The following is a 16376-nucleotide window of genomic DNA, read 5'->3' as shown; positions in this document are numbered from 1 at the left end:
AGGGTAAAATGGTCTTTTTGCCCCTTTTCGATAAGACTGTCAGACTCTCTAGCATTTTTCACTTTTTTGTCTTGAAATTGCTAGAATAAGTGATTAGGTAATGATTCTTTTAAAGATTTTTTTCTTTTTTTTTGTAATATAAAACGTTGAAAGATTTTTAAGTACACAGATAGTTTTTGACCCAGAGTATTTTACACTTCTAAAATTCATGATTCATCTGTAACCCATCCTAGATAACGAAGATCGAAGCTTAAAACCTAACTTCTCAAATAAACACAGATAAACATATAATCTCGCAAAAGTAAAATCAAATTTATAATCTCACGGTATTCCAAACTGACAAACCATCTATACTACCCTAAAAAGTTAATTTTTTTTAAAATTAAAATTGTTACTCATGCGTCGTAGACGTTGAAAAAGACATAAATACCCAAAAAATTGTGTATCTTAAAGACAGCCTTTTCCTCAAAATACCAAACATGCATTAAATAAATGAAAACAAACTCCATTTCATTTCAGGTAAGGTATATATATATGTCCAAAATCATGACAATGGTTAGGTCGTACCCATTAAGGTTTTTGTGGCTACCTTAGTGCTGTTTTAGTTGGTGAAATGAGAATTCATCCAACAAAAACATTCCATTACAAATACACAACGCAATCTCCATTTATTAGAAATATTCACTTATTTCTGGTAAATGGAAAGCATTGGTATCATCTATTGTAGCTGAAGTAGACTTGACTACTTTACATGCATGCTAACACAATTGAGTATGAAGAAGCACAAAAACTGAAACAAACTGCTTTTGTATAATGATATTAGCTCCTTTGTTTTGTTTTCTCACCCGCACGCACCACCAAATCCAATCTCATCTTTGCTCCACTCACTCAAAACAACTCACAATTAGGGTTCCCAAACAGACTAACAACAGCCAAATCTCTCTGAGTCTAAAACTTGACAAGAGCAGTTCAATTTCACACGGCTGACAGTCGCCAAAACCGGCTGGCTTATCTCTTCTTCAACCTATCGGATGCCGCCTCCTGCAGTTTTGCAAGTTCAAAACTTCATCAGATATCAAAAAAGCAGCACATCAAATGTAGATGAAAAGATTTAGATTGCAGGGAATATGTTTCCTTTTTTGGCATGCGGCTCTGACTTGAAACACTCGACTCGACACGACAGCCTTTCCCTCTGGGGTAACTTACTTAGCTTCCATCCGTTTTGATTCAATTTTATACTAAACTTTTTCCCTCATATGTACGTATGAGTTTATGCTAATCTATATTTTTGTACTTGACTGTGCAATCAATTTGGAAAATAAATATCATACAATTTGGGCATCCCCATAAATAAATGAAGGTAAGTATGGGTACCAGAGCAATCAAATTACTGGTTTTGTCAAGTCATGTTCCATGAATAGCATTTGCAGGCCAACATTGGGTGGCCACATGTTAGTGGCCAGCATTTTAGGAGCATATCCTCAGGAGGTCGAAGAAAGTTGATGGGTAACCAAATCAATGGCTAAAATATTAATTGAACAATTCTTTAATATTTAGTTTCTAGGAAATATTTATGAAAGATTTCTTATTTGAAACCCAATGGGCAAAGCAAAGGTTTTCTGTTCAGAATTGAATCCCCAGGAATCTTCATTTAACACGTAATGATCAAACTATTGGCTAAAGCTTAAAAACTCCACTACTTAAAGGAAATTACCTCTTGGGTCGACTTCGGTCTTCCTCATAGTCCATCACTCCATCAGGTCCAGAATAGATCTCCTCATGCCCTCGGAACTCAATGTCGGCCTGCTTACAGTGTGTAACTTCTGCCACGACGTAAGTAAGCCACATCGACCAACATATTGAAGCAATTCAATTACGACTCATTTTTAATTTCCTTTTGGAAAATCAGAAACTATTGAAACTACTTGAGAAAAAACAAGATGATGATGATGAAGAAGGTTCTGATATAAGAGTTGGTACTTCTGACAAACTTGCTGCTTTTAACTAAAATTAAAAAATGCAGATATCAGGCCCAAAACACACTGCCACCTTGTCTATTTGCCTTCCCTGAGCATGCACGCAAGCAAGCAAGCAGGCAAGGAGTTGTATGCACATCAGATGGAAAGACATCTTTTTTTTTTTTTCCTTTTTCTTTCTGTTATGGAAGGTCACAAGAAAACATGTGACCACATCCATCTATACATATGTAAATATATTCTGTTATCATGTACAAGAATGCAGCAAGAAAGATGCCGACTCTTCATTTACTTTCCCTCAGAAAAGAGAAGCGTAAGAGTATTTTAACTTTCCTGCTTAATGGAAGATATAACTTCATTTCTTCCCCAATCTCTCTCCCCCTCTCGCCCTCAACAATTTCCTGAAATTTGTGTCACTAATATCCATGGACATTTGAGAGCAGGTGATCACAGCAGTAAGAATATGGCCAGGTATAGTTAAATGGCTATCAGGTAGAAGCAAAAGAAAAGGAAGATGTAAACCATGCACATAGAAGGACCTGTCACCATCAGTATTATTCCCTAAATCATGAAGGTGATGATCAGACATGGTTGTTGAGTGCATGGGATTCCTCAACCCTTAGGGACTTGGGAGTGGCTATCAAATATGGTAGCTGAATGCATGTAAAGGCGTTGAATTACATCAAAAGGACGGAAACACAGAGAGAGGTTAGAAGAGGCAACCTTACTTCCCTGAAGGTAGAGAGAAAGGAATTTTGTCTCCTTGTGTTATCATAAAAAAGCAAATAGAAACACATGTCCTGCACATTCTTGTAAATTCTGCGCTCCCTCTATTCTGTCCTACTTTTCCTTAGTTCCTCCTCTTTCCTCACAATGCTGTTTCATATCGTGTACCAAAAGAATAAACCAACATGCTTGGCCACCATGTGTCGAAAGAAAGTTTCACTAAGCTCCAATCTCCATGCTACGTCACTCAGTACTGCTGCTTTCCCTTATGACTACTTTCTGTTTTGCTTTTAACTTGAACTGATGCAATTTGGATACATCAGAAGGCTCTAATAAACAAAAACTTGAATTGATGAACTTTGAATGCCTCAGAATGCTCCAATAAACATAATATAAAGTTGCAGCCCAAGCATATAAAACCACAAGAGAAATCTAATACCGTTACTGACCTTGAGGGAAAGTGACTTCTTTACTTCTTCAATCCTTTCTTCAACTTCCTTTCTGTGTTTCTTATCCAACTCACTCATAGTATCTGCCCATTTTATCTTCTCTTGAATTGAGAAAAGAAGATTGTCTGATGTACTCAACCTATGTTTTTGGTTGTAGTGAGAACTAGATGTAACGGCATAATAAACATAATATGTTCAAATAAGCTTCAAGAAGTCCAACATTGAAAATAAAAAATAAAAGGACCACTCAAGGTTGTCTTAAGACAACATCTTAACTTATTTAGCATGCCCCAACATTTTGTAATAAATAAGCCAGGAACTCCTATCACATTAAATAAGTTTGGATAGCTGTGTAAATAACTGCCTATCCATGAATAAAACCTGAGAAAATAAAAGGAAAAGGTACACAAGTTTTTTTCCCCCTTTTGGTAAGTGAGAAAATGGATGAGGTTATTGGCTCAATTCCCAGCAAGTCAATTATCAAGTTCTAAATATACCAATCTATCATTGTAATCTGAATTTCAGCTAATATACAGTAAGCATTTGGTACCCAGTTTGCCTCAGTAACTTGTCATAGAAACATTCACCCAGAGAAATTAGCAGCTTCTTTCTCGTCAGGGAGGGGGTAAAATATAAGAACATATAAAAATAGTAAAAATTAACATTAGATACCTTTCTCTAATTTTAATCAAAATTCATTAATAAGTTAAGTATAACATAGACCCTTTCTAAATGGAATTTTGGTTTTAACTCACAGCAAATTATTAGTTAGCAGATGCACCTAACAAACGACAGGCCAAAATTTTTCAGATTTAGAACTGGAAAGGAAAGCAAACAACTGTTAGGTCTCTCTAACATTCACAAAAATAATGTTAAAATTGTTTGATCATTATTAGGTTTGCAACTTACAATGGTACATGAGATGATTTCGTTGTTAACCATTTCTATAAAACCACCAAATTTGCCCATGCCTTAATGAATCTTACATATGGATTTGTCTGAAACAGTATTGGTGATGGTGAAACATAAATATCAAATTAATGACTTATTTGCATCATGATTAATTTATATTACTAATTTTTGTATGACTAGATTTTCTTTATTATCATCTATTTCTCAAGCGATATTAGTTAGTGAATTGGGAGTGGGAATGACAGATCACATCTTGGATCTGGAGAGATCTTAGCTTTTAAGCATTGTGAATGTAATATCAATCACTACGCTATTAATGTTGTGCCCATCTGTCAGAAATATGAGGGTCCTCACCATAAATTCTATGCATTAGAATATTGTTCTTATTAAGGGCTTGAGGGCTTGACCTTGCAAGTTCATTCCCTTAATTCCAACAAAAATCTAATATCAATCATAAAAGGGCTTTGTTTCCCTGTGTTAGGAAGTGAAGGTCTTTTTCTTATAAGAAAAGAAAAAGGGAGGGGCCAACTTCTAGGTTAGAGTTGGGGCGGGACCAATTGGTTTACTGCACATTGGATTCGGGACCTAGGAATTCAACGAATTCAAGGCTTCTTGAACTAATACAAAAATTCCACTTTTTTAGTGGACAGCGGGCAGTTGTTATCCCCTCTACATCCTTCCTCTCAATTATCTTGCTTTTTCTCTTCACACCTACAATATTTTTAAGGATACATAATATCTCTTTTTCTTGATCATCTTTTCTCTAGATAGATAATAGTCTGTTGGAACCCTTTCAATATGATGTCTTCACTCAAATAAATGTTTCCTGTGTTCAATCGACTATTGTTGAATTTGACATATATTGGATGCTTGGTTATGTAACTAACTCCTCATACACCAATTTGCATATGATTTATTTCTCAATAAATGGGATTAGAACTATAGAGACAATAGCTTGCATCAATGATACACAATATAATTTGCTCACTAACTGAGATTTGATATAGTATCAAGATATTAACATCCAGGTTGCCGTTTAGTTAGACTTATCTTCATAATGAACATAATTTATTCTGATAGCTAAATATGTATTACATAAAAATGATTTTGCAAACATTAACCAAATTTCCAGCCAATGTGTGGGCAAAGTATTAAATATGCTAAACAAGAAATATTACCATTTGGATAATGTTTGTATCATGCTCCCTAGTTGTCCAGGTCTCAAATCCCTGCCCACGGCAAATTGAACCTACATCAACCAGCAACCAAATTAAGTACCAGTTGCATCATTGCATGGCTTATATAAAGTACAACTGCCAAAAATATTAATATAACTAAATAAAAGGGTAAATTACACCCAGCACCCTGTCCTCTCATAAAAGACAGACTTCTCTCAACTTTATTAAACTTGCTACACTTTCCCCCTTGCTGTTACTTTACCATCATTACAATTTCAAAAATCAAAAGTGACCAAAACCCCTCCCTCCCCTCCCTCGCTGGAATCACCATTGCTGAACCCACCATGAGGTTCAGCCATGGTGTTTCCACACAGAGAGAGAGAAAGATTAAAAAGTCAGGGGTTATTTAACAACCGGAGAGGTCCCTATCATTTCCGAAACATGGGGATAGTTTCTGCCTTTTTGCCAAACCTCAGGGGTGTTGGGTGTAATTTACCCCTAAATAAAAAACTCAATTGAACACAGTAAGTAACAAACCTCCAGGCATCTTCGCAACTGATCAAGCTTCCCTCTAACTATGCCCTACAAATAAGAAAAAACGAAAAAGAAACATGCAGACAATGTCAAAGCCAATACATTTTTACTTCAATCTTGCATTAAGTTTTCTTCTCTGTTGTTTCATGTTTGTGGCTAGGGGTAGAGGATCAGAGTAGGAGGATATCAATATAGAAGCTATCCCTAGACATGGAAAAAGAGGTAACTTGCATGAGCATCATAGGAAATTTATTTCAAATATCATTACAGAAAAAACTTAGTTGTCACTAAACTAATAAAAAAATTATTTTCATGCCACAGTTTAAAACCCTTACTCCATCCGTGGATTGAGAAATCCCCTTAACACATAGTGTTGAAGGTATTAAACCTTACCACAGTTGGTGGTCCCATACCTAGATAAAGAAGGAAGGTTGTATTAAGTAGCAACAACCAGCATAAAATCCCTCAGATATTTTCATCATAGATTCTAGACAAATCATAGATGAAAATGGTTCGCAAGTTATAATCTATGTAGATGAAATCACCGAGTCTGATTAAGACTTGGTGTGTTGTCACAGTTAAAAACCCAAATTAAATTTGATAGTAGAAGGAGAGAGAGAAAGTCCAGCTATCCTTCCCTGCTTCACTGAGAATCAAGCAGAATTCTGTAGTCCACCTCAAGAACAGCAAGTTGAATGATGAGGAAGCAGAAATGGATTACCTACCACATACATGCACTCATTGATAAGAAAATCTTCAAGTTCACGTACATTTGTAACATCCAGCTCCTGCATCAGTACATCATATGGCAAAACCTGAAAAATGATCAAAAGATTGCAGGACAAGAACATCAAAAAAATATCTAAAGCAGAGACGCATGGTAAAAGAAACTTCTGAATTGTCTCCTACAAGATGGTTTGATGGTCATGGGAGAATAACAAAACCAAGACAACAATATAAATATGGAATGCTCTAATTTCTTAAAGGCAAAGACAATAGAGTTTTGTTTTTTAGCTCAGTAAGACAACATAGTTTTGATCACACAAAAAGGAAGTTAAAAAAAATCAAGTTGATTGAAGCAAAAAAATATAAAAAATATATACATGTATTGATGGGGATGCTTATTTCTGATAATGTAATATGGAAATACCGGCTGAGTTTCAAATGTATGAGTAGCCTGCTATTTTGATAATACATGCAATATAATTTGATTTCTCTACTGGTAGACAGGCTAAATCACTGCCTTTTCTCCTGCAAAATGTTGAATAAATTGCAAAGAAATACACATGCTTATAGGGAAAAAAAAAAGGTTTAAAGTTCTGCCTTCTGTTGCTCAAGCACTGAAGCAAATAAAATTACTCATCAGTGAAGCAATATACTATAAATAAACAACCATCAGCTGCTAATCAGTGCACTACCTTGTTTGTCTCAGCCAGTGTAAGCACAGTAAGTTGCTTAAGCTTGAGAATTTGGTCAGGCACCAAACGCGGAAGGCGACCAGCATTACCTAAAAATCATGAATATTTCCAAAATCAAACTTCAGCAGCAAAAATGTTTAAAGCACATCTCCAAAAGACTGCTTTCAGAAGGAAATTACTGGCAGTCTATTTTTAATCAAATTCAATACTTGCTTTTTAGTATAATAGAATCAACCATATAACAACAACAACAACAATCACAAGCCTTAACCCCTCTAGGTGTAGTTGGCTAAGATTCAGCCTTCTTAAATGCTGACATATAGACTGCAAAACAATTTAAAAAAAATCCTGTCACATACAGATGCAAAGAATTTAACTAACTGCGAACTGTGAAATTAGTGCAACCATTCACTTGCCATGCAACTCATAAAGAGTGCAGCTATCCCATCAAATCAGACCAGTGGTGGTCAGTGGGGCCAGGATCTCTTTTTTTTTTTTGGGGGGGGCTTATAAAATTTTAATAGCAAGCTAGAGGAAGAAATTCAAATTTCAAGAGAAAGGTACCCAGGAGTCAAACCGCCCATGCACAAATAAAAAAATACCAATAAAGAAGCAACAGTCTTTATACAGAAAGTTTTTTTGCTAATTTTATTCAGCAAGCATTTGAAAAGCCTCTACAATATCCAAAATATGGGTGTCATAATAAACAAATCTTGACTATAAATTTAACAAGTACGTAACTTGCTACAAACAACATGAGACTCATGGCCTTCAAAGCCGAAAAATAACAACATTCACAATGAATAAAGGGCCTTGGATAAAAGAGTCACCATGAATGTTGAACAAAATTTCATCACCTCATAGTACTAATCTCCAAACCACCAAAAGCCAAAAATCAATTCTCAAACTTTTTTCCAGCAAAAAAAAAAAAAGTTTCTCAAACTTTTCACGAGCAAAACTAAGACCAAAGTCTGGGGAGAAGAAAGGAGTCCGAATAGCCTATATACAAGCCCTTAAGAACATGTATCACGGTGCATAAACAAGGGTCAAAACATGAGGAAGGGATACTAAACCGTTTAAAATTACAATGGGACTGCATCAAGGTTATCCACTAAGTCCATACTTATTTGCTTTAGTAATGGATAAACTCACTAAACACATTTAGACAGAGATGCCATGGTGTATGCTATTTGCAGATGACATAGTGTTGGTGGATGAAATAAAAGAGGGAGTGAACACTAAACTTGAGTTGTGGAGAAACAATTTAGAATCTAAAGGATTTAAATTAAGTAGAAGGAAAACAAAATATAATGGAATGTAAATTTAGAAAGAATGCAAGAGGGGAGGATGTTATAATAAAATTGAAAGATCAAATCATACAAAGAAAAAATCATTTTCGATATTTGGGATCAGTGATTCAAAAAGATGGAGAAATTCACGAGAATGTCACACGTAGAATTAAGGCAGGTTGGCTAAAATGGAGAAATGCATCGAGGGTCTTATGTGATAGTAAAATCCCATTAAAACTGAAAGAAAAATTCTACAGGACAATTTTAAGACCAGTTTTGTTATACGGCTCAAAATGTTGGGCAGTCAAATACCAGCATGAGCAAAAGACGAGTGTAGCGGAGATGAGGATGTTAAGATGAATGTGCGGCCATACAAGAAAATATAAAATTAGAAATGAGGTTGTTGATGTTTGCCTAGAGTTTTGATGCGGTAGAAGATCAGTAATGTTGAAATCTATCGGTTGGAAGTTTTAGATCAATTAGGGTTTTTAAATATAAGTGTAATTACTTTGTAAATTTGAGGGCCTAATTGTAATTTTCCATAGTAGTTAGTTTCCTTGGGAATCTAGCCACTTTTCTATATATAGGAGGGCGAGGTAGGCAGTCGATTGACCGATAGGAAAGAGTTTATGTTTTGTCTATGTTCAAGTGAGGAGTTTCCGTTCTTGAGAAAGAGAAAGGCAGTTTAGTCTTGTGTATTTCTTGGGAGAATGTGTGCTTGTACTCGGGGAGATAGATGAGTGTTTAGAAGCTTGGTGTACTGATCTTTGTCATCCTAATAAAGGCTGTTTGGAATGGGTGTTGATTGCTGGATGTAGGTTTGCCTAAAGGCATTCCGAACTAGGGTATATCTTGTCTCTTCTGGTTTGTTTTTTTATCATTCTTTATTTCTGTTTCATTGCTGGTTTGTGCTGGTTCTTGTGTTCGGTTTTTGTTTCTGCGAGTTTCTTTGAATTCGCAAGGGAGTTCTCTTTGGTTGGCTTCGGTTTAACAATCCTAAATATCAACAGCGATTATTCGTAATAAAGTAAGAGTAGTGCCAATCGAGGAGAAGATGAGAGAGACTAGACTAAGATGGTTTGGTCATGTGAGAAGAAGACCAAGAGACGTTCATATGAGGAGAGTTGATGAAATGAAATAATTAGTCAAAAAAAGAGGTAGAGGCAGACCCAATAAGACTTTGGGAGAGACATTAAAGTTTGATATGAAGTGTGTGGGCCTAAATGAAGATATGACAAAAGACAGAAATACATAGAAGGTTAGAATTCATGTAGCCGACCCCACATAGTGGGATAAAGGCTGGATATGTTATTGTTGTTGTTGTAACACATCCACAAGCTAAACATGTTGAGTTCCAAGAAAGGCAATAATAGACAAACCAATTGTCCTCACTTCTCTATGAAGCATCTTGAGATCTCTGATGTGATCCTTTAATAAAATATGAACACAAAAAATCAATGCGCATCCCCCATTTCATCATACCTTTTCAATCTGATTTATCCACTAGACTCCAACTAGATGAGAATTGGGGATAACTGCATAACTGCCCTAGATAGGAAAAAGGTCGAAAAAATTGCAACAGTAAAGATCCTTTACAACACTGAGCATAAACTGCCAAGCTATTAAGTATTAACAGCAGTCTCAGAGTTCAAGAAAACCTACATATAATGGCCCTGTTTGTTGCAGCTTAAAAGCTGCAACTTCTAGCTTCTAACTTTAAAAAAGTTGGGATGTAGTGTTTGTTTTAACTTATAGAATTCTAACTTATAGATTCTACTAGCTTTTAGAAGGGGTAGAAGCTGGCTTTTTCAAAACTGGGGTACCTGATTAGTGGTTAATTTTGTAAAAATTTTGTTATAATTATACCCTTCTTTTGATCTTAAAAATGGTTTAAATTAGATATTAATATATATTTTATGGTTATATGCAAGTTTAAATTGAAAAATGAATGAAATGAAATTTTAAAGTAAAATTTAATAATAATAATAATAATATATAAAATTATATATAATACATATACATCATTATATGCATGCATGTAATATATATATATAATATAATCTAATATATATATGTGTGTGCCATGTGTAATACATATATATAATATATAATTTATTAATAACATTAAATTATTTTTTTTTTAGGCATGAAGAATTCAAGCCCATGAAGATTTAAAGTCCATGAAGACATCAAATCCATGAAGAAATCAAACCCATGAAGAAATCAAGCCCATGAAGATTTAAAGTCCATGAAGACATCAAATCCATGAAGAAATCAAGCCCATGAAAAATTCAAATCCATGAAGAATTCAAGCCCATGAAGAATTAAGGCCCAATTTGAGCAACCCATGGAAGATATTATTTGGAGAAGACCCAAGGATTATTTTTAATCCTAATAAAGATTAAAAAACCAATTTATAGAAATCTATTTTTATTTTTTATGTGAGAGCTTTATTAGGTATGTTTTTTAGCTAAAATCCATTTAACTATTAGGTGGATATTATAGCTAAAATCCATTTAACTTTATGAGTGCTTTATTAGGTATGTATTTTAGCTAAAATCCATTTAATATTAGGTGTGTATTATAGCTAAAATCCATTTAACTTTAAGTGTGTGAGTGCCCATTAGATATAATTATGTCTAATTGAATAATTGAAATTGTGTGGTTTGTATTGCATCTTGTGGCCTATAAATAGCTCACTTGATTGCATTTGTAAGTGTGATTATTATTCTTGAATCAAAGTTTAGTTATTTCCTTAGAATTCTCTCTTTGAGAATTGCTTTTGTTCTCTCTCATTTTCTTTAGTATTTTCTCTTGTGATCTTACTACCTTCATTTCTTTCTTCTTTTAAATTCTTATGTCATTTATTATTACTTTATTATTCACCGCCTAAATGGACGGTTAGTTTATGCCTTTAAATTTCTGTAATTTTTATTCTTGTATTTTAATTGTTCACCGCCTAAATGGACGGTTAGTTTATGCCTTTAAATTCTTGCAATTTTAATTCTTGTATTTTAATTATCTACCGCCTAAATGGCCGGTTAGTTTCTTCTATTTTAATTCCTGTCATTTAAATTCTGTCATTTAAATTCTGTTATTTAAATTATGTCATTTAAATTCCTGTCAATTAATTTAATGGAGATGAGTAGCTAAATCTAATCTTGGGTTAAGGCAAGGACAGTGTCCAACGCTAATGATTCCCAAATAAAGTTACGCTTTAAATGAGTAACATTAGTTTAAACTTCAATATGAGTGTGTTTTGATTATTGAAAAATCACTAGGTTTGGATTGGAGCGTAAGCCTAACTTAGAGCTTTCATGTCATGCATGAGAGTTACTAGAACTGGAAACGCTATCATACCCAAACCCGGATGATTAATTTAGTTGTTTTGTGTATTAATTGTAATTGAATTTATGGTAGTTTCTTAACTTAGAATCCCGCATATCATGTATGGGGATTGCTGAAACTAGAGCTATCATTATCTTTAATTGCATTTAATAACAAACCCTCATATCTGAAATTAAATTAATGTTGCTAATCTTTTATGCTTAAATTTGGGAATCAACGGGTTGGCACTGAAATTGTCTTAACTCAAGTACTATCCAATTTCATATTCTCACGTTCAGTATTTATTTCAACTTCTGTCTTGTTTTATTTTCTAGTATTTGTTATCTAAAAAAAATCATAAAAAATCATGTTATCCATCCTCTAAATGCGTGTGTGTGTGTGTGACATTCTTTTTCTTTTGCCATAAATAAATCTCTCAGTGGACGACCTGGACTTATCCAGAAAGTATAAATTTAAATTTGGACTACAACTGCACTCGTACACTGACGAGTATAAACCTCTCGCCTAAATAAATAAAAAAAAATAAAAAATTTTTATTGTGTTTTGTTTTGTGTTTTAAATGCAGGGTGAGAGTGCAGTCAAATTTTGGCGCCGTTGCCGGGGAGATTGAGGCAAAAACAAAAAGAAAAAAAAAAAGAGAAAGAAGAAGCATCTCCTGATAAATTCGGTAACTCTGTTTCTTTTTACTTTATTTTTGTTTGTCCATTGTGTATGATACTTAGGTCTGGTAGAACTGTAGAAAATCAATCGCTCATGTCTCAACACAATGAGAACATACCACTTGCACACAACATGTCTGCACGTGGTAGTGACCACGGTGACCCTGATCCCATTGATCAGGAGATGATCAGACCCCTCAGAGAGTATCTTCATCCTCCTAGGCAGACAACCCCCTCTTGTATTATTCTTCCCATCAACCACCATAGGTTTAACTTCAAACCTGGCATAATCCAATTGTTGCCAACTTTTCATGGCATGGATTCTGAAAATCCATATACTCATATGAAAGAATTTGAGGAAGTATGTAGCACTTGCATGGACCATACAGTAAATGAGGATGTCATCAGATTAAAACTCTTTCCATTCTCACTGAAAGATAAGGCAAAAATATGGTTAAGCACTCTCTCACCTAGATCTATAGGAACTTGGAGAGAAATGCAAACAACTTTCTTAAAAAAATACTTCCCCGCCAACAGAACTGCTACTCTTCAAAGACAAATCATGAACTTTGCCTGTAAACCAAATGAGAATTTTGCTCAAGCGTGGGAAAGGTTTAAAGACCTTCTTCACACTTGTCCGCACCATGCTTTTGAGCAATGGAGAGTGGTCAGTTTCTTTCATGATTCACTCACTCCACAATTGAAAATGCTAGTTTCTACAATGTGCAATGGAGAATTCTATGAGAAGACTCCAGAAGAAGCTTTCCACTTCTTTGACACATTGGCTGAGAATACAAGAAACTGGGAAGTTGGTCCAACATCTGCTCTTGATTCAAGAGAAAATCCACAACCTAGAGGGAGATACCAACTAAGTGAGAGTGATGATTTAAATGCAAGACTAACTGCTTTAACAAAGAAAGTTGAAAACATGCAACCCAAAAAGGTGCAATCTGTTAATCAAGTGGAAGTAAAGTGTGTTGTGTGTGATGCAATAGATCATTCAACTGAAGAATGTCCTACCCTACCTGCTTTCAAGGAGGTATTGTATGGGCAGACTAATAACAATCATTCACACAACTTTGAGGGGAGACAAAATCAAAATCAGAGTGGAGCCTATTATGGGAATAATCAGAACTACAATTCATACCATCCCAATAATAGAAATCACCCCAATTTTTCTTGGAGAAATGATTTTGGAAATCATTCTCAACCTCCCTTCCCTGCACAACAGCACACTTTCCAACAAAATCAAGGTTCTTCATCCAATACTTATCAACCTCCTCATAGGAGATCTTTGGAAGATACCTTGCACCAGTTCATCCAAAGTCAAACAGGTATCAACAATCAGGTTGCTCAGCTTGTCAAAAATCAAGACCAAACAAATAGAGCTGTAGAAGACATTAGGAGCCAGTTGACCAAGATAACACAAACATTGAGTGTGAGAGAACCCGGAAGGTTTCCATCCCAAACTAATCCTAACCCAATTAGACAAACCAACCAGGTAGAAGCTTCAAATAGTGAAACCAACACTCATGAACAAGTGCAAGCAGTGACTGCCCTAAGAAGTGGAAGAATAATTGAGAAACCAACTGATCCTAGGATAAACCAACATGTTGATGAAGAAAAAGAACCAAAAGATTATGAATCCACCGTGGAAAAAAATGAAAAAAATGAAAAAAATGAAAAACAAAAAGAAAATGAGAAAGAAATTCAATACAGGCCCAAACCACCTTTTCCACAAAGGTTGAATCATTTGAAAAAAGAGCAACAAAATACAGATATATATGAAGTGTTTAAGCAAGTGAGAATCAACATCCCGCTGTTAGATGCAATCAAACAAACACATTCATATGCAAAATTTTTGAAAGATTTGTGCACTGTCAAAAGAAAAACAAATGTGCATGAAAAGGCATTCTTGACTGAACAAGTCAGCGCCATTCTCCAATTGAAAACTCCTCCCAAATACAAAGACCCAGGCTGTCCAACCATTACATGCATCATAGGAAGTCAAAAGGTTGATCGAGCACTCTTGGATTTAGGAGCTAGTGTCAATTTGTTGCCATACAGTGTGTATCAACAGTTGGGATTAGGTGAGCTTAAACCTACTAGAGTGACCCTTCAGCTGGCTGATCGATCAGTCAAAGTTCCACGAGGAATTGTGGAGGATGTTCTGGTACAAATCGATAAGTTCTACTTTCCAGTAGACTTCATCGTTTTGGACACCCAGCCGCATCAGGGGCCTCAACCTCCTGTGCCAGTCATCTTAGGTCGACCATTCCTTGCCACATCAAATGCCATCATCAACTGTAGGAATGGTGTGTTAAAGCTATCTTTTGGGAACATGACTGTAGAAATGAATATCTTCAGGGTAGCCAAACATCAGGACACTGAGAGTGAAGTGGAGGAGGTAGACTTGATCCAAACACTGACCAATGACTATTTTGAAGAGTTCATGAGAAGACCCAAAGAAGGAAGTCAAGATTTTGAAGAAATAAAAGAAATGGAAGTCATAAGCAAAGAAAGTGAGAAGCCTACATGGATGCCTGGTTTAGAGCCATTAAGGAACTTGGACAGTAAGCTCATGACTCCTGATAGCCATCAGTCCACGCCTGAGAGAAAGCCATTGCCCAGTGATTTGAAGTATGTCTTTCTAGGAGAAGGGGAAGCATTCCCAGTAGTGATCTCTTCAAGTTTGACACCTCAGCAAGAGCAACAACTGATAAAAGTTCTAAAAGCACACAGGAAGTCATTAGGATGGACCATTTCAGATTTGCAAGGTATTAGCCCTTTGATCTGTACTCATAAGATATTCTTGGAAGAAGGAGCAAAACCAGTTAGGCAAATGCAAAGGAGATTAAATCCCAACATGAAAGAAGTTGTCAGAAAAGAAGTGCTGAAACTATTGGATGCTGGAATAATTTACCCAATCTCTGATTCTAAGTGGGTAAGTCCAACACAAGTAGTACCCAAAAAGTCTGGAGTCACTGTTGTAAAAAATGAGAACAATGAACTGATTCCCACACGCATCCAGACAGGATGGCGTATGTGCATTGATTATAGAAAGCTCAATTCTGTGACAAGGAAAGATCATTTTCCTTTGCATTTCTTGGATCAAGTTCTGGAGAGAATAGCAGGCCAAGCCTACTATTGTTTCTTAGATGGGTACTCAGGGTACAATCAGATAGAAATTGCACTAGAAGATCAAGAGAAGACAACTTTCACATGTCCATTTGGGACATTTGCATACAGGCGCATGCCATTTGGGTTATGCAATGCTCCAGCCACCTTTCAAAGGTGTATGATGAGCATTTTCAGTGAAATGGTTGAGCAGATTGTTGAAGTATTTATGGATGACTTTTCTGTTTATGGAAGTAACTTTGAGGCCTGTTTGGAGAATTTGAAAAAGGTTTTAGCAAGATGTGAGGAAACAAATCTGATACTCAATTGGGAAAAATGTCACTTCATGGTGAAACAGGGCATAGTCTTGGGGCACATCGTTTCATCTAGGGGGATGGAGGTAGACAGATCAAAAATTGAAACAATTCAAAAACTCCCCATCCCTAGGAATGTGAAAGACATCAGAAGTTTTTTGGGACATGCAGGGTTTTATAGGAGATTCATTGCTTCCTTTAGCACCATAACAAGACCCTTGTGCCATTTGTTGTCTCAAGATGTTCCGTTTGAATGGAGTCCTGCCTGTCAAAATGCTTTTGATAAATTGAAAGATGCACTCATTTCAGCACCTATCATTCAGTCCCCTGATTGGTCCCTCCCGTTTGAACTTATGTGCGATGCTAGTGATTACGCGGTAGGAGCTGTGTTAGGGCAGAGGAAGGATAAGAAACCTCATGTGATATACTATGCTAGCAAAACTCTTAATGAGGCAC

The 16376-nt window shown here is 35.6% G+C and overlaps 1 protein-coding gene across 3 annotated transcripts in view; it reads right to left on the bottom strand.

Annotated features, from left to right (window-relative positions):
• Window positions 1-495: 495 nt before the first annotated feature.
• LOC127813982 (COP9 signalosome complex subunit 7-like) overlaps window positions 496-16376 on the bottom strand; it is a 28596-nt gene continuing 12715 nt past the window's right edge. The window contains exons 3-9 of one of the 3 annotated variants that reach the window (XM_052355177.1): window positions 7194-7282; window positions 6501-6590; window positions 5779-5823; window positions 5242-5312; window positions 3152-3290; window positions 1715-1823; window positions 496-1041 (exon numbers count right to left, since the gene is read on the bottom strand). In XM_052355177.1, coding sequence (XP_052211137.1) covers window positions 1749-1823; window positions 3152-3290; window positions 5242-5312; window positions 5779-5823; window positions 6501-6590; window positions 7194-7282 — 509 coding nt within the window. In that variant the 3' untranslated portion in view covers window positions 496-1041; window positions 1715-1748. The remainder of the gene's footprint in view (window positions 1042-1714; window positions 1824-3151; window positions 3291-5241; window positions 5313-5778; window positions 5824-6500; window positions 6591-7193; window positions 7283-16376) is intronic. The other 2 variants (XM_052355178.1, XM_052355176.1) reach the window with 2 other exon arrangements.

This window comes from Diospyros lotus, chromosome 12 (genome assembly GCF_014633365.1).
Source record: "Diospyros lotus cultivar Yz01 chromosome 12, ASM1463336v1, whole genome shotgun sequence".
NCBI classification, from domain to species: Eukaryota; Viridiplantae; Streptophyta; class Magnoliopsida; order Ericales; family Ebenaceae; genus Diospyros; species Diospyros lotus.
The sequence above is the reverse complement of the archived record's forward strand: the minus strand, read 5'-3'. Positions and strand labels throughout refer to the sequence as shown.